The sequence below is a fragment of the Pollachius pollachius genome, assembly GCF_949987615.1.
Source record: "Pollachius pollachius genome assembly, chromosome: 17".
In the NCBI taxonomy this organism is placed as follows: Eukaryota; Metazoa; Chordata; class Actinopteri; order Gadiformes; family Gadidae; genus Pollachius; species Pollachius pollachius.
The window spans coordinates 16,525,430-16,544,843 of NC_136950.1; the positions used below are offsets into that span (position 1 = coordinate 16,525,430).

A 19,414-nucleotide genomic window follows, 5' to 3' on the forward strand; every position below is an offset into this window, starting at 1 on the left:
CCCCTTTCAAACATGCCGATGAAAATATCTATATATCTATCTATCTATCCATGGATATCTAACAAAACATTCTGTCCAGAGAGGAGCTGTACATAAACACATGATGGTTTGGTGCGGCTGTATTGATGTGTGTGGCTTAAAACGGCCATGCAGCCTGGCATCAACATTGGCCCATTACGACCCTTGCCTTCTGAGCGCGCGCACGCACACACACACACACACACACACTCGCGCACAAAAACACTCCTCTGTGTCTGAGTTTGTACATCTCCAACGGTTATGTCACTACATCTCCCCCCTGTCTCCCTCCTCTCCCCCCCTGTGTCCCACCTCTCCCCCATGTCTCCCTCCTCTCCCGCGGGTCTCCCATCCTCTCTCCCATGTCTGGCTGTCTGTCTGTCTGGAGCTCTGGGGAGGGGGCGATAAGCCATCCAAGTTAAATCGGTAAACATCGTCGTGGGCACTTCCTTCCTGACCGGCCGCTGAACCCCTCCCCTCCTCCTCCGTGCTCAGTCACCAGAAACAAAAGGCGTGCTTCACTGAGCCCCCCCCCCCCCCCTGCCCTGTGCTGAACCAGGGCCGCACGGGGGGCCCCACTGGCCTGTCAGGTCAACCTGTGACACCGCGTGTTGAGGGGGGAGGAGAGGGAGGGAGGAGGAGAAGGTTGAGGGCGAGGAGAGTGTGGAGCATGAGGAGGAGGGCAGGGAGGAGGAGGAGGAGGGCAAGGACGAGGGCGAGGAGGAGGGCAAGGACGAGGGCGAGGAGGAGGGCAAGGACGAGGGCGAGGAGGAGGAGGAGGAGGAGGAGGGAAAGGACGAGGGCGAGGAGGAGGGCAAGGACAAGGGCGAGGAGGAGGGCAAGGACGAGGGCGAGGAGGAGGAGGAGGAGGAGAGCAAGGAAGGGGAGGGAGCGGAGGAGGAGGGTACGGGAGAGGAGGGTGAGGGTAAGGGAGAGGAGGGCCGTAGACGCCTCACCAGCGGTCTGATGTGTTTGCGTTTTTGTGTGTGAGAAAGCGTGGAAGAGAGTGAGTGACACACACACACAGAAACAGAGAGAGGGAGACAAAAAGAGGGTCAGAGAGAGAGCGAGAGAGAGAGAGAGGAAAATCAGAGTGCAGCAATTTTAAGGAAAAGCCCAGAAGGATTTCGAAGGGGTCTGCGTCTGTGGGGGGTCTGCTTAAGGAGGGGCACTGTCTGACAAATGAGGCTGACTGACTCAGGGAGGGGTGGGGGCTTCGGAAGATCTGAAGCTCCTGTTGCTGACCTCCTAACCCTGCTACCTATGAGCCCATGAACACTCCCTCCGTTGTGCACCAAGGCGTGCATAACCAACAGAGGCACTGGATGTAAAGCACAAAACCAGAGACACCAATACCAGATCACACACACTGACGCGCCTCTTCACACACACACTGCGCGGTTCTGCCTCGATCTAAAGCCGGAGGGAATTACGCAGCCTTCCAGCTCTGGGGATTACCAGTCCCCCCGCATGAATATTTATTACACATTATTTCACATAGAGGGAGACAGAGAGAGAAGGTAGAGAGAGAATCAACAAAAGTAGAGACAGTAGATATATAGAGAGGAGAAGAGAGAAATGAGAGAAGAGAGAGCTGGAACTAGAGACAGTAGACACAGAGAGCGAGAGCGCGAGGGAGACAACTAGAGGCAATACCCAGGGCTGCTGTGAACGAAGACCCAGCGCCTCCCAGTGTGACGCTGGGGTAGAGACTGAGAGAGGATTTAGTAGCAGAGGAAAAAGCTGATTGTCGTAAGGCGCTCGCTGGCGGTCCGCCCTCCTGAACACAGTAATAACGTCCCCAGCATCTCAATGGCCTCTGCACAACTACGCTTCTGTCCATGTGATCTCTTACACAGCCCCCCCATCCTCTAAACGCACACACCATCACCATGTTCTCAGTTGATGTGGATTAATATCTCTCCTTCTCTCCCCGGGCAGGGTGCAGCTGGTAACCCAGAGGCCTACGGAGACAGGGTTGCGGAGGTCTGTGTTGCTTTGTTTCTGCCTGTCTGGCACATTCCCAGCTATCTGCCCACTGCCCTGACAACGATCACACATCTTGAGGAAGAGGTTTCACAGAAACACACACACACACACACACACACACACACACACACACACACAGGAAAACTAGCGCAGCCTGCCCTATATACTATAGTGGAGATATATATGTGCTGTTAATATACCTGGAAATCAGAGGAGCGCACACACACACACACACACACACACACACACAGTACTCTTCAGTTATTTTTGTTGACCCATTTTGACTGTTTTGTTTAAAACGTTTTAACTATTTTATAATACAACTACAATGCATGAGTACGACTCAAAGCTCGACGCCATGACAGGAGAGTGGGGCATTACATTGTGTGAACAACCATCATTCTCTTTCTCATTCTATTCATGACTTCATTACCTTTTCCTTTAAAGTACCTGAATGCAAGGTATTGAATCTGGTGTTTTGAGTCAGCAGTCTGGAATTAAAGTTTGCTATCTCTGCAGATAGTTACACATTATGCTGGTTTGTGATGTAAGGCACACAGGATTACTGGCTTATTTCCCGAACATTTTCGCACTCTCCAAAAAGTAAAATACAAAAGTCAGACACAAAAAACCTTCGGTATAAGCCTTCTGGCTGTTTTTCGGTTTCCTCTTTATTCTGAGTCTCTCTCGCTCCGTCTATCTGAGGGCTTTAGAGCACTAAAGTGCTGTGTCATCTTAGGGAGCGAGGAAGAGCATAATAACGTGACTGCAGATGACAGGAGAGGCAGAGGGTATATTAGGGACAGAAAGGCCCGATCTGAGCGGGTTAGTTCAGGTTTAAGAAGAGAGAGAGAGAGGCAGGTGAGGGAGACTTTTATTAGAAAGAGCGCGGACAGACAGAACAATCAGTCAGAGATACAGTCAGGCAGATAGACAGGCGAGTCTACAGAATCAGAAACAAACTGTTAGCACTATCGGGAACAAAAGATAAATAAAACCACGACGTAATTATATAATACCGTTATATAGTGTCGTTATACAAGATATAGGAATAATATTATCACTTTATTTTGTAATGTAATCGTACCATGACAGTCCAAACCAAATGGCTGGATTATGTTTAAGGGGTTGGAACCTTAACTATTAATTAATTGCATTTATATCACCTTAATGAGACACTTTACATACCGAGTGTGTGTGTGATGTCACATCTCGTCCACCACTAGTACCAGAACCTAACCTCATCTCATCTCCTCCAGAGGGAAGGTAGTGTGGCTCTATCTCAGTCCTGCTGCTGTTCATCTAACAGTACTTCAACTACACAGTATGGTGTTTAGGGTGTGTTAGGTAGTCAAGCTATGGAGTCAGAGCTGCGGTAGGGGGCCAATGGAGAAGAATGATTAAGAGGACACATTAAGACGTCACAGTCACTCAGGTAAACCAATCATCAACAGTGAAACCGTGAACTTATCGTTTCATAAATATACTTCGGCTCAGTGATTGTCTATTTTAAGCATAGGCTTTTCTGTGCTGGCTGTATACAAGTATGTCTTTACTCTTTATACCAACACAGATGTGTACAGAAGTAAGAGACTTAAGGTAAGAGGAGACTATGGTGTCAATAGGAACAAGGGTTAGCCAACTAGAGGGTAACAAACAAGGTGTCACAATCACTGTTAACACACACTCCATTAGGAACTTCAGATTAGTTTTGGCATACAAGTGCAGAAGTGTGTGTGCGTGTGACACTAAAGGAACAGGATTGCTGTGACGGGAGGTGATGACAGCGGAACAGGGCTGGAAGGGGTTATGATCCGTGTTTGTGTGTGTGTGTGTGTGTGTGTGTGTGTGTGTGTGTGTGTGTGTGTGTGTGTGTGTGTGTGTGTGTGTGTGTGTGTGTGTGTGTGTGTGTGTGTGTGTGTGTGTGTAGCAGTGACACGCTTAGACTTGAAAGGAGTTTTAAGAGTGCGTGATCCTCGAATGCCGTCGTCCTCCTTAGAAAGTGCATAAAGCTTGGTGAAATGAAGATCCATATAGTCTGTACTCTGTATGGTATAATATATCATCTTTGGGTTATATTTTATATATTGCTATAAAGATAATGTGATTAAGCACTGAAGAACGGAGTCGCAGCCTTAAAGCTACCAATCTGCTACTTATATTCGTGTTACTTACAATGCTAAAAAGCTGAAAACATCATCAACTAAGTATTGACTGTTGGGTTGGGGGTGTGTGTGTGTGTGTGTGTGTGTGTGTGTGTGTGTGTGTGTTGTGTGTGTGTGTGTGTGTGTGTGTGTGTGTGTGTGTGTGTGTGTGTGTGTCTGTGTGTGTGTCTGTGTGTGTGTGTGAGAGAGGGAAAAGTGCAGAGAGGCTGAAGCAGCTGATTGTTAGCTCGACACGGCGGTGGACGGTGGCTCTAGTCCTCTGAAGCATCCGATTGGCCAACACACAGGAGGGGCAAGGGAGAGAGACAGACACAGAGTGAGAGACAGACACAGAGTGAGAGACAGAGACAGAGTGGGAGACAGAGACAGACACAGACAGAGTGAGAGACAGAGACAAACACAGAGTGAGAGACAGAGACAGAGTGAGAGACAGAGTGAGAGACAGAGAAAGAGTGAGGAGAGACAAAGACAGAGAAAGAGAGACAAAGACAGAGAAAGAGAGACACAGACAGACAGACAGACAGACAGACAGACAGACAGACAGACAGACAGACAGACAGACAGACAGACAGACAGACAGACAGACAGACAGAGAAAGTTGAGAGGCAGTTGAGAGGGAGTGAGGAGTGGATAAATTAAATAATGTCAACCGAAGTTCAAAAAGGGGAGAGAAAGGAGGGGCGGAGGTATGAGTTCAGGTAACATGTGATGGGGAGACACAAGGGAGGAGAGGGAGAAAGGAGAGTAGAGCAGGTTAGTGAAGCTGAAAGATCAACTGTTAACTCAACAATCCAACACTCCAATGCATGTAACATCACTAAAGTACTTTATGAGATCCAACACAAGACTGTTTGGAAACTAATTTGATGCATCAGTGTCTGGGTCTATGTTAACCTTTGTGTATACAACACAACTTTACAGAGCTTATCTTGATGAAACATGCAGACTACAGTATATGAAGCCATGCATGCATTCTCATGCTTCTTGTGCAGAGCCCTCATTGCATTGCATGCCTGTTATTACATGCAATGCACCACACACACAGATACACAACATGTACACATGATGTAGTACCACAGTGGCAGAGAAACATCAACCAACACTCTCTCAATGTCACACACACACACACACACACACACACACACACACACACACACACACACACACACACACACACACACACACACACACACACACACACACACACACCTTCCTCTGCCCTTGCAGAATCCAGCTTACGTTCTAATTCTCTGACCCAGTTCCTAGTTTTCCCGCTCTCCTCTGTGGCTGCGGCGAGGTACATGATGAACGAGGTACGTGAATGGGATTCCTAAACCAGGCCAGATGTTCTGCATTCGAGAACGCTTCAAATGCCTGCCTTTAAGGCTCACTGTTGTCCCTGATGTCGAGCCCAACTAGAGAGGCTGCAGAAGGACAGTGTGGACACGCACACATCGTACGGTATGCGAGCGCCGGAGCAGAGGGCTAACGAAACACTGGACCGGAGACCGGAGTCTGATTATAAACTGACTCGATTTTCACTTCACTAATAAAATAAACAGTAAACTATATCCTTGTTTCAATCCCATTTGTATCTTGGACCAGGATCAGATGGAAGTCTACATCAGGATTTGATGACTGAGTAGTCTTACGTGTTTCGTCTTATCCCCGTTATCTTTGCTGTATACGGGGAATGGGTTAACCTAGTGATTGTTAGTGCTTGGCACCTGGTTCTATGAACATCCTTACTGTACCGACAGCGATATATTGTTGTTTCTCTTACTTCTTACATATGTACTTATTGTAAGTTGCTTTGGATAAAAGCGTAAATGCCCTAAATAAATGTAAATATAAATACAAGTTGTCCTCCAAAAAGGTGAGGAAGTAGAACAACGTCTACTTCACAGTGGAGCCTATGCAGAGCAGACGTAACCACAGCACAGAAACCGTCACGCAACTGGAAGACGATTGAATTCTACTGTAAGAAAGGAGTTGTGTTTGTGAGTCTATGGGGGGGCAGTGTCTAGACTACGGGCAGAGCTTTACTGCCGACAGTCAGATCTGATCCCTCCGTTGACAGGCAACACTCGTGACGCAGCTGGGGAACAGCTCTGATTGTGCCAGGGGACATCTGATTTGGCCACAGATAACATTGTCTGGTCGTCTGGAACACTAACGGGTTGAACGAAGAGGAGGAACCGATTCACTTTGCCAAAGCACACACCATAACCCCCCCCGAGCCCCAATCAGCAATCCAAAATCTCTTCAATATTGTAGCCTGTGCAATGCATTTGTGCATCTATATGTATTTATTTTATGGATTGTAAAGTGAATCATTTACACAGTTTCCATCTCTTCTTAAAACGAACGATGTAACTCCCTTGAACAATTTTACTACTAAACTCAACGATTCTCTAACATTTTACAGTCTGCTGGCATTAAACTAAATGTAATCTGTTGACATCAACGGAGGCTGTCTCCTTCGTTAGGGAGGAGTGGTCTGTAGTCTGAATATGAAGACATCTCAAACCAAAACCCGCTGGCTTTGTGGCCGTAAGTCTCATGACGTACACAGAGAATCGCTAAAACCCTTCCCCTCCGGGGTTGGTGTTTATACCGACTGCCTTTATGTTGTGCTTTTTAAACTGAATCAGTTTAAGTTTGTTATTCCAACTTGTCTGGTGTTGTATCGGTCAACACCCACCCGTACTCCGTCACACTAGAGTAGAGAAGAGAAAGAGGGAAAACGCCACGGAGAGGAGACATGAGAACTTCTTGATCTAGATACTGAGTCTGGATCCAGTAGCCAGGGGCCTCACTGTATCACTAAACAGTGTGTCTTCTGCTAGACACACATCTTATTTATTATCAAAAAAGGATTATGATTCCCAATGTATTTTCATTGCCTATATTTTTTCTGCACTGTACAAGTGTTATTTCTTCATCACGTTTGAGTAGACTCTGTATCCAAGAAGCTTAACCCTCCCGGAAACATCAAACTCCACCGCTGGCCAGGAGCTCCACACGTCCACACACACCGTGGCGTATTTATATAAGTGTCCTAGAAGCTTAACCCTCTCTCTGACACGGACGTCCACCGCTGCACAGATGGTGAAATAGTGCAGCAAATGGCAGGTCGCGGATGAGGGGGATTATGACAAGTGGGTTTGCATCCTTTAATACAACCATGTTTACCAAACGCTAGTTTTTTGAGGTGGTTCCCTGTCGATAACTTAAAAGTAGGCTCTCGGTCTGCCGGAGAAAGCATGCCACCGTAGTGGTTGGAAAATGAGGGGAGAGAGGGGGGATTCAATTGGTAATCTGCAACCTCATCACCAGTGGTCACCTCCACTTTACACACTGGACCACGGTTTTATTGTTCCACATGCACATGCACGCACACACAGCGACACTTTACAGGAGCATAGAAAATAAGAGAGGAGCCAGCCAAGCAGTCCACATGCCACCAGCCCAGGAGTCAATCCCAGCCGTGTGAGGGGAAGTATGCGCTGATGGGGCTGTGGGTAAGGGAAGTGGGCTTTGATTACCGTCACACTGTGGTAAATGTGGCAGTACCATGCACATTTCTGCTTTCTTTCTATAATTGATCACTGTGATTCAACAGAGTACATTAAGCTTCATGAGGAGGGAAAGGACGAGATGGAAATAAAGAAAGTAAAAAAATGGTTAAGGGAGATTCATCTGCAGCTGTGTACGTGATGTTAAATGATACGCCGAACTGAGGGAAATACCAAGTCTGACCAAGGAGACACAAAATGTGCATGCCACTGGCCCATGCAGAACCTCTCCATGCCTTCACATGCATTCATCTCACAGATGACACACACACACACACCGACACGCACACACACGCAACACACACACACACACACACACACACACACACACACACACACACACACACACACACACACAATTGCATGACAAACCCCATGTGATGAGAAACAAGGAAGAGATGATAAAGTAAGGAGAAAAAAGGGTGATAACAGCTGAAATAAATTACCATGAAATAAATCAAAATGGTGGCTCTCATCCACACACACAAACACATGCATCCTGGCCAACAAAGAGACACACACACAGCCCTACACAGAGCAGCTCTCGTCAGTCTGTTCCCGAGCAAGCACCCCCCCCCATAGGACTCATTAGCTGTCATTAACGCCCCTCCCTCGGAGACGCAGCCGCTCTGCCGTCAATACCCCGTCCGGAGGGAACAGAACCCCCAACCGGTGACGTAGCGCATGGCATTCCTGCTTTAATGGCTGTCAACAGCCACCCTGTCCCTGCTGCAGGGGGAGCTCAGAGGCAACCGCTGTGGATCAGGTTAGCCTAGCCGCGCAGAAAGGCTAGATAATTGTTTACACTGTGGTGGCATTTGCCTTGAATGGAACGACTTTAATACAACCAAGTGAACGATAAGATACACGAGTCTGCATCTGACCACCAGGGTAGGGTGGAGATCCTTTGAGATCTTCATACCGATTACATCACCTCCTTGGTTGTAGTTATCTACATTCAATGTGTTTGTGCTCATGTGAACACCATTGCAAACACACACACACACACACACGCGCATGCACACACACACTTGCACACGCACACACACACAAAACTAAAAACAACTGAGATGGGAGACAACAGGAGTGAAACAAGAGTCCATGACGGAGGAATGAGAGGAAGAGGCAGATGGAGCAGAGAGGGCGTTTTGCAGGGTATCTTACCAGGCTTTTGTGCCCCTTCAGCTTTCTTCTCTCCGTTTGCCAATGCAGTTCCAATGTCTGCATACACACAAAGTCAAAGCACATTTTACAACCTGTTCAGCTGTGGGGATGAACGCAAAACGTCCTTGGGACAGAGCCCAGTCAGACCAGCATCCAGAAGAGGAGCGGCCCAGTGCTGAGTCACTGCACCATTTCAGCCCCACCATCTCCTTAGAAGGGTCTCATATTGACCTATTCACATCACACACACACACACACACACACACACACACACACACACACACACACACACACACACACACACACACACACATCTGCTGACGGAGGGCGTTGACCGACTGTCCTGTCGTGTTTGTCCACGCGTGTGTCAGAGCGTTGGCCATTTCAGCACATCGACCACCGAACGTCCCGCACTGAGAGAGAGAGAGAGGCCCGCGGGCCAACTGGGGCAAAGTCAGACCATCACAACCGCAGAGACACACACAGACACACACGGGCACAGACACATACTCACACACAGACACACACAGATAGACAGACAGACACACACTCACACACAGACACACACACACGCACACACACAGACAGACAGACAGACAGACACGCACACGTGCACAGACACACACAGATAGACAGACAGACACAAGCGCACACACAGAAAGACACAGACACACGCACACACAGAAAGACACAGACACACGCACACACAGACACACACACACACAGACACAAATGCACGCACACAGACACACACAGGGCAAATATACCTTGGCAGTGTGAAGGGAAAACAGTATAATATAAAAGGAGGGGGCATGAATTGAACCTGCTCACCCTAAATTCCATAACATTCACGTAACTTGTGCATTTGTTCTTGTTAGTTAATAGCCTTCTAATTAAATGATGTAATTTTCAAACATGGTGATTCTATTTGTCACTCTGGGTCTCTGAGAGAGAGCATCCATTGTGCTCTGATCTGCTGAACCACAGTGGAGAGGCCCACTCTACTAACCTTTAATACGGGACTAACACACGCAGGACAAACGCAGGAAACACGCAGGACAGACACACACACACACACTCTTCCCCCACAGTCCAGAATAGAGAATCATGGTGAAATTATCCAACATGGTCGACAGGGTCCTGTTTCCAACGCGAGTAAAGCGATGTGTATTTTAGGAGGGGAGCTTGTGATGTGACCCATATTCTGTCCCTTTGCTCACTATGTGTAACAGCGGATGAGATTACACACAAGATCCAAAATGGTGCCCAGGAGTTTCCAACAGTGGAAAGGCTTGATAACATATCAGATAGACTATTGGATCTAACCCAACCCTATCGTCCCACAAAGATCCTTTACTTTGAAAAAACAATATCCACTCCGACATAGTCGTTCCATACATTTCAAAAGGACAATAACTGAAAAACCATTTATAAAACCACTTATGGAATAGGAATCTAGCACAAGGAATCACAATAAGTATTAATTAATTCTGGCCTATCCAGTCATAGTTGGACTCATTAAGGATCGATAAAGTGCTCTAATTGAGGAGCAGAAAGAGAGTCTGAGAGACATCTGAGCGCACTCAGGCTGTTGACCAGAGGGTATATTTACAACAGTGGGCTTTGATTGGTAATTCCACGCAGAGACAGAGAAGTGACAAGCTTCAAAAACTGTTCTTTCGCTAAGAAAAACACAAGGGTAAAGAAAACTTCTCAATGTGCTCTCATTTGCACTGAAGGGTTAAAAGCTGAAAGTGACCTCAAACGAGACGGGCAGCTTTGCCCAACGGAACTGAATGGCACCTAGACAGATCCAAAATGGCAGCCAGGGGCCCGGCGCGCCTGATCATTTGTGTCAGTTATGGGAAGCTGCTGTCCGCGTTACATAAAGATGCTTTTGGCTTAATGTGGGGCCTGTCACGATGATTGAATCGGAAGCTGAGCTGCAGCAACAAACAAATCGACGATTCTGAATCAATGTCAACCAGGGGAGGACGAGGAGTGATATGATGGCACACAGGACTAATGGACAACAGTGGCTCTCTAAAACAAACGGCATGGGATTACTAATATTGAATTGTCCAATGTCAGAAGAACAGCACTAAAACCAAACAAAAAACATCCATAAAACTAAACAGAGAGAACACACGCATTCAAGAGAGATGATTAATATGATTACTATTAACATGATTCAATAATTAAATCATCATGCTGTATCTCTTCCTCTGGTCTGATGTAAGTTGGCTAGAGCGTTTGGCTACTGTGAATCTCCACCCACACTTAACTATACTGTATAGTGCTATAGTAGTGTCATTGGACCACTACCCACCACCCAGCCTGGTATCGCTCTTATTATGAATCCCATTATGAAGTCTACCCATCCACCTGGTCCCAGTTCTGACCCGGTGCCCCTCTAGACCCAATCTGCCCCCCCCGGTCCTTCCTGTAGCCCCAGCAGTCTGGACACCCCCCGGTGATCTGGTTCCCCCCTGGCGGTCTGACCCCCCCTGGAGCCCCGGGTGCCTCCTGTACCCACAGCGGCCTCCTCTTAACCTCCCCGGGTGCCTCCTCTAGCCCCAGTGGTCTCCTCTGGACCCCCCCTGGTCACCTGGTGCAGTGTCGTCTCCGTCCAGCAGGGGGATGTAGTCCGTCTTGCCCACCGTCTCCCCGACCTGGTCGTCGAAGGCCTCGGCCTCCAGCTGGGCCACGAAGTCCCGCTCCACCCGAGGCTCCGGGCCGGGCGCAGCGCAGTCGCTCAACGCATCACTGAGGCTCAGGTCCAACTGCGCCATGGCTGAGGAGACAAGAGGGGGGGGGGCGTTAGCATGGGGCTTCAGAAAAAGCAGGGAGAGGGCGTTAGCAGGGAGCGTTAGCATGGAGCATCAGTGACAGCAGGGAGAGGGCGTTAGCATGGGGCATTAGCATGGGGCTTTAGCATGGAGCGCTAGCATGGAACGTTAGCATGGAGCGTTAGCATGGAGCGTCAGAGACAGCAGGGAGAGGGTAGTAGAGGGAAGACCGAGAGGACAGAGAGACAGAGAGAAAGATAGACAGAGACAGAGACACAGACAGACAAATAGAGAGTGAAAGAGGGACAGACAGACAAAGAGAGAGACAGAGAGGGACAAACATACAGAGAGAGAGAGAGAGAGAGAGAGAGAGAGAGAGAGAGAGAGAGAGAGAGATATAGGTAGACCGACACAAACAAACAGACTGACAGAGATAGACAGGGAGACAGACAAACAGAGAGAGACACACAGAGAGACAGACAAAGAGAGATGAAAAACAGCCACACCTTCACACAGGCAGCAGATGGAGAGATCGCAGTGCGGCTGTCAGAGGAGGCTGGGGGGAGGGTGCAACGCCATTCGGTACCACACGGGGGCAGAGTTTCACTCACACGTTTTATAAAGCAAGTATTGTTTGGAAGCAAGCAAGCAAGCAAGCAAGCAAGCAAGCAAGCAAGCAAGCAAGCAAGCAAGCAAGCAAGCGCAAGACACACACACACTTCACTAAGTAGATCCAGGCAAGGCCTGCTGACCAATGGCAGTAGAGTGGGTTTGTGGAGTCATGTTGAGTCATCTTTTGAAACATAATTCCAGGTTATCACCGCAGCAGGCCATTTCTATTCCTGATCTCCTGCTGTGGTCCTCAGGACTCATGAAGACCACGTCACCTGCTCTGGTCCTCACAACAATCAGTACTGGACCCCTTCATGATGGTCCATTTACTTTGTTTGTTTCCTTCTCCTACCCTCCACTTACCTCCCTCCATTAACCACACAGATTGTAAGTGTGCGTTTGTGTTTGTGTGTGTGTGTGTGTGTGTGTGTGTGTGTGTGTGTGTGTGTGTGTGTGTGTGTGTGTGTGTGTGTGTGTGTGTGTGTGTGTGCGCGTTTGTGTGTGTGTGTGTGTGTGTGTGTGTGTGTGTGTGTGTGTGTGTGTGTGTGTGTGTGTGTGTGTGTGTGTGTGGCTCAGAGGAAGTGATGGTACTGTGAGCATTTCTACTCAACATGAGTATTGAAGCTCAACAGGGGTCTGTTAGCTACACCCACCCTTCAGTACAGCCCACAGCATTTGAACTGGGAAAGAACAAGGTGCCCATGTGACATCCCTGTCTCCCAGTGGGCTGGCCCAGTCAGGTTACTGGGATAGGCCTTTAGAGAGATGACCCCCACTGGTGCAGCGTGCTAACTGCTAGCTTCACAGGGACCATGCTAACAGCTGCATAGGGAACGTGCTAACAGCTAGCTGCACACAGACAGTGCTAACAACTAGCTGCACACAAGCCTTGCCAAGAGCTTGCTGCACAGGGACCGTGCTTATAGCTAGCTGCACACAGTCCGTGCTAACAGCTAGCTGCACACAGACCGTGCTAACAGCTAGCTGCACACAGACCGTGCTAACAGCTAGCTGCACACAGACCGTGCTAGAACCATCCATACAGCTACTTTACACTGACTACTGGTCCTCAACACAACCCCACAGCCCCATCTGCTGGACCATCCATCCCGGGATGACTCACCGCCCAGTGAGACTGGGTCAACATTTCCGATGGGTTTAATTCGGTCTGACCTTCAGCAGGGGGGGCAGTGATCTGAACAACAGCCTGACTGGTGGGTCAGACAGACCAGTGAAGTCAGCCTGGGTACAGCTCTTTCAGATCAATAAACCGCTCAACACATCGACCGATGGGTTCAATTGGGCATTTAAAACATACATTAACTGATCGCACATGTAAACACAGCCCCATTCCCGCCCGTTAGCCAGCCAGGGTGGAGGCCTGGGGCCAGGGTGTGGTGGCCACAGCCTGTGTGTTTACCCCACCACAGATGTGGTGAACTTTCTCCAGGGGGCGTGCCTAAGGAGACGCCTGAGTAGATCTGGGGTCCCCCCCAACCCCCCCCCCCCCCCCCCCCCCCCCCCTCCTCGTTACCCACCCATCCTGTGGAAAACACCAGCCTGCCGCTGGAAGACTAAGGACTCTCATCACAAAGACCTGCTGGCCAGCATGCACACTTTCCATATATAACCTCAGTGAGTGTGTGTGTGTGTGTGTGTGTTACTTAACAGACTTAACAGAGAGACCCAAAATACCCTTTTTCTTGGGTCTACTGCTGCCCAAATCAGCAGAATCAAAGCTGCCTTTTCATTACCCAAAATGGTGTCACTCACTTTCCATTCATTGACCAAAATAATTGTCTCAATCTTATTCTTCAGATGACAAACCGCACTTTGGCTTTTGCCCAAGGCGTCCAAGGCAGCCACCACAAGAGTCGGCGCTTGGGTTTGGCTACTCGGAAACAATTGGGTTTCAACAAAGGAAGGAAGTGGACAAAAACACAAACACACAGTATGTGTCAGTATGTAGTACTGTAAGGAAACAGGGCCACACAGTGTGTTTGTGTGTGTCTGTATGCAGTGTGAGGACACAGGGCCATACAGTGTGTGTGTGTCTGTGTGCAGTGTGAGGACACAGGGCCATACAGTGTGTGTGTCTGTATGCAGTTCTGAGGACCCAAACACACACTGTGTGTGGCTGCATGCAGTTCTGAAGACCCAAACATATACAATGTATGTGTCTGTACTCTCTATGCATTGTGAGGACACAGGCCCATACAGAGTGTCATTGTCATGTGAGGGTAGCTCAATGTTAGAGTTGCAGTCCACATTTGTGGACTGTGTGTGTGTGTGTGTGTGGATGCGCATTTCCTGCAACTTAAAAAAAGGCCTGCGGCGAAGGTTAAGGTTAATCCTCCCTTAATCTGCTGCGCACACAACTATTGTGCACACACACACACACAGACACACACGGAAGACCAAAAGCACATACGTGTAGGCACTAGGCAGAACATCCCCATCTGACAAAGAGGAGAGGGGACCCCACAACCACTCGTATGTTGAGTCATGGGTTTATGACTCAACTGACTCAGGAGAAATTCTGGACACCATTGTCCCCTCATCCTTGGTCTATGGCAGATGGGGGGGGCTCACAAAGGCTGCACACGACCAAACTCAAACCTAACACTGGAATCTAACCGGGTTAGGGGCCGTCTCAAAAATGTTGTTGATCTGACTAAATTAAAGAAAAGATAAATTGACTTTTATCTTCAGTGCCAACATGTCGCTGACGCTCCAGAACTCCAGAGATGCTCTTGGGCCCAGCAGGGAGAGATACAGCTGTGACGTTTCATTGGTTTAGGAGGATTTCTACAGTGAACTGCTCATTCAATTATACCTTAACTGGGATAATCTGGAGCGTTGCGCTTTGACCAGCCCTCGTTTCCTAATGACCAGCACTCGTTGCCTACAAATGAAAATATTTGTCATATTTTTACAGACCTACGTCCATTCATTACAGTGTATTTATTCTCATCGGTTAACGGGTAAGGACCGGTTAACGTGTGTCAGTTAACGAGGACCGGTTAACGAGGGACGGTTATGGTCAGAGAGAAATAAAAAGGGCATCCCTGCTAGTTTACAATGAGTGTTGTAAGTAGGTAGACTTATGGAATAATATGCTAAATAATCCTTGTATTAGCTCACTGTATGGCCGCAGTGAAATAATATATAGCAAAAAAAAAAAAAAAGATCCCACGTATAATCCCGCAGCTCAATACGTTTCAAGGTACAAACGATGATTAATAGCTGGCAACAAATCACTCACTGTAGTCTTAAAACAACTTTCTGAGTATCATGGCTGCTGGGAGTAATAGAAACCGGGGAATAGTGACCTCTGATGTCACTTTCTAAGAAGGTTGGGGAAGGCTGCTGCTTCTGCTGCTGCTGCTGCTGCGTGCGTGTGTGTGTGTGTGTGCGCATGCGTCTGACTATATTTATAATTTAGACTTGGATCCATTATTTAGTCAGGACATAGGAGTTCCTGTGAGCGCATCTAAAGGGCTGGCCTTGAAGGGAGGTTTCTCACAGGTTCATAACCACCAGGTTACTGTGAGTTAACATCACTTTGGTGAACATATAAACCACCACTTTATCTTCGATCCATCCATTACAGACTCCCCATGGGCCCATCAGAGTTTTATCAGTATTGGTGTAGATTCCCCAGATATAAGGGTGACGTGGTCGATAAATAGCACATAAGCAATAAGGTCAAGAACGCAGGCTTCTCCCCAAAGGATGTTCTGATGGAGCTGCCCCCGTTCAAAAAGGTGCTGTCTGTCGCCCCACAGACTTTCGTTAGACGTCGTCGGGTTCCATTGAATATCTTAAACAATGACATTGGTTTCACCAGTGTTCCAGCGTTACATAAACCACAGAGGCTATGCTGCTGCGCAATGATTTTACTTTCAGTTTGTGTCAGGACGTTGTTGTTATAACCTCCCCCCAACCCCCCAACTGAGCAGGCCACTAAGCTTCGGTGAATGAAAGACTTTAGTTTCAAGCAGTGTGTGTGTTGGAGTGGCGTCTCTAATCTTGTATGTGTGTGCGCTCGGCGTAAACCCATGTGTGTTTGAATTAGCAATATGAAATTCCCCCTATTTTCTGCTCCAGCACTTCTGCTTTGTGCTGCCGACAGCTGACATGGTGCCTTCTGCACGTACATACACACACACACACACACACACACGATAGCTTAAACAGGGTTTATTTTATTTTCATGGGAAATAGATGCAGGCCTCTATAACCTCATGAAATGACCAAATAAAACTAATTAGTCTACTCTAAAGAAAAAAAAAACATTTTGTTTTTAAATCCTAACCAGACAGACAGACAGACAGACAGACAGACAGACAGACAGACAGACAGACAGACACTTTAAAAATAACACATACACACTTTGGTGAATGTGTTTTATGAGCAAGTGGTCTGGGCCATCGTCTTGTATTATCCTCCTCCCTCCGAAGACCAGGCTGTCGCATACAGAGCCAACTCATGAACCAAAGCACCGCTCTAATTTAGCAACCCAGAACTGGGCTGAGCTTAACACGTCTCTAGCACCAGAACACATGAGCCCAGCGTTTCAAAGTTACACCAACCAAGCACCAGACCTCCCAGAACCGAAGACAGCTCGCTTTGCTGCATGTCCAGATCCAGTTTCAGTGGAGCTCTGGGTCCTGATCAATCAATACAGCACACTGAGCCCAGCCATCAGTGGAGACATGGGATCGACTTCAAGGCCGTGGACGCACACAAACACACACTCACATGCGTACACACACACACCCCTGGGAGGACTTTACAAGAAAGCAGAAGGGGCCAGGAAGTGAGAGAGGGCCTGCAACACGACACCATGTTCACACGATAAATCACAGCGCAATACGCCTTAAAGTAGGTCTGAGTCTTACACACTGCTCCTCTTCAAAACACAATAAACATTTACGGCCTTCCCACAATCTCAGAGTAACAACTCCCATATAAAACAACCCTGGGATTCAGTATCACAGTGTGAACTACGTTCTGTAGGGTTGCATTGCTGAACCTCTGCAGCATTACTTTGACCCACTGCAGGACTCTGCTGATGCGTTTTCCACACGGCCCACAATGCAACGCTGCCTCAGCTGCCATTAATCTAATCCAGGGGGATGTGTCTCCGTCCCTGGCAGGCGGTGCCATCAACTCCACCAGGCAACACCTGCCACTCGGACACACACACACACACTTTTGTAGAATTGCTGTGTAGTATTCTACGTTTATGAAAAGCATTACATATGACCTGAAATGTTGGCTTTCACTTCAACCAGCCTAACTTCTGAGATTCCCTCCTACTTCCCCTAGCTGTGACTACTTCACCACGGCGTCCTGACCTCCAGCTGGTATATCATCAAATGAGTCACCCTCTGACTTCATGAGGTGCAGACATGATAACATTTCCCCTAACCCATGTCAGGTTTCTCTTAGGAGGAGCTAGCGATATGGGGGGGAACTGTGCAGCCAGCCTCGCTCTTTAGAAAAGGCATTCGGTTCTGCACAGGGAGGGGGATGCATGTCAGCAAGGAACAGCACACACACACACACACACACACACACACACACACACACACACACACACACACACACACACACACACACACACACACACACACACACACACACACACCTTGTGAGTTCATTTATTCCAGTAAAGTAGCCTGGTACATTAAATTACCGCCATTGAAATAATCAAAATAGAAAGATTTAAGAAAAACAAATCCCATTATATTCTCTTATCACTGTGTATTAGGTTAATGATTGAAATCAAGTTAGTTTATTTTTGTTGCAAGTGAATCGAAGGACATAATGACTGGAGGTCAGAAGACAGAGTAGAATCAATCTAATCACAACAAGTACTAGTCCTTCCCCCCCTTAAACTGGTGGCCATGATTCCAATACAGTCAGCACTGCCAAACGACATCCAGCAGAGCGGCCAGATAGAACACTGAAACACTCCAATACAGGACGCCTGCAGTTAATCTGTACCCTTACTGGTGCACCCACCGAGCTCATAACCACACAACAGCAGGAGACTCAGGATGGATCCTGTAACCTAAGGGCGTCCATCCCAGTTAGGGATGGCTAGGGATGGGTAGAGTGGGCGTGGTTCATGTAGAGTGGGCGTGGTATAGGTATAGTGGGCGTGGTCAAGGTGGAGCAGGAGTGGTCCAGGTAAAGCTTGTTTAAAAGCCTGTAGCACTTTTATTCCTATTATAATAAGGTATAATTACTTTATGAGTTCTAACTATAATAATCCAGAACCCACTTGAGAGGCACTAGTGTTGTTTATACAAGCAGCATTTGAACGGTGGTATGTGAACAGAGAACACAAGGGGAAACCAATCCCAGTGTCTCGTTCCCACAAAAGGCCCTGGTGGCGAGGAGGACGAAGACCACAGCGACGAGGAAGATAACAGCAGACAAAGGAAGAAGGGCGAGGTCAGGGAGGGAGGGGCGCCTGAGGTGAAGGGGGCTCCCAGAGGAATGCAGCGCGTGTGTGTGTGTGTGTGTGTGTGTGTGTGTGTGTGTGTGTGTGTGTGTGTGTGTGTGTGTGTGTGTGTGTGTGTGTGTGTGTGTGTGTGTGTGTGTGTGTGTGTGTGTGTGTGTGTGTGTCTCTCTCTCTGGAGATGGAATAAAAGGTTTATCTCCGAGTCAGGTCCTTGAAAAGCTAGTTTTGACTGAGCATTGCGACTCAGAGCGTGCGTGTGCAAAAAGCCTACAGCGTTCAACACGGGCTGCCCACCTGTCAGGACTTATGCATTGTTTATAAGATCTTCATAATTACTAGACATGAGTTTTGTTGTGTTTGTTTTCTCATGATTACCCTCCTTGAAAGCGAGCTTGCTTGAACAAACACCAGCGACATGATAGAGGTGTTTACCAAAGTGGGCTGATGAGTTGGAAAGAGAGCCTCCATTTATGAATGCTTGTTTTCAGAAAGCAACATATGTGTAGTGGGGTCTGTGCATGGGCCACAGGGTGCAGCTGGGGCCACACACACACACACACACACACACACACGGGGCTCGCCTAGACAGAAGACTGTGTGTGAACCGCTAACCAGAACAAG

General features: G+C 48.0%; 1 protein-coding gene across 1 annotated transcript in view; it reads right to left on the reverse strand.

Annotated features, from left to right (window-relative positions):
• The window catches only part of LOC307088901 (uncharacterized protein), a 67,863-nt gene that overhangs the window by 38,807 nt on the left and 9,642 nt on the right, over window positions 1-19,414 (reverse strand). Inside the window, exons 2-3 of the mRNA XM_079754958.1 lie at window positions 11,523-11,708; window positions 8,915-8,971 (exon numbers count right to left, since the gene is read on the reverse strand). Of these exons, the coding sequence (XP_079611084.1) occupies window positions 8,915-8,971; window positions 11,523-11,706 (241 nt within the window). The 5' untranslated portion in view covers window positions 11,707-11,708. The remainder of the gene's footprint in view (window positions 1-8,914; window positions 8,972-11,522; window positions 11,709-19,414) is intronic.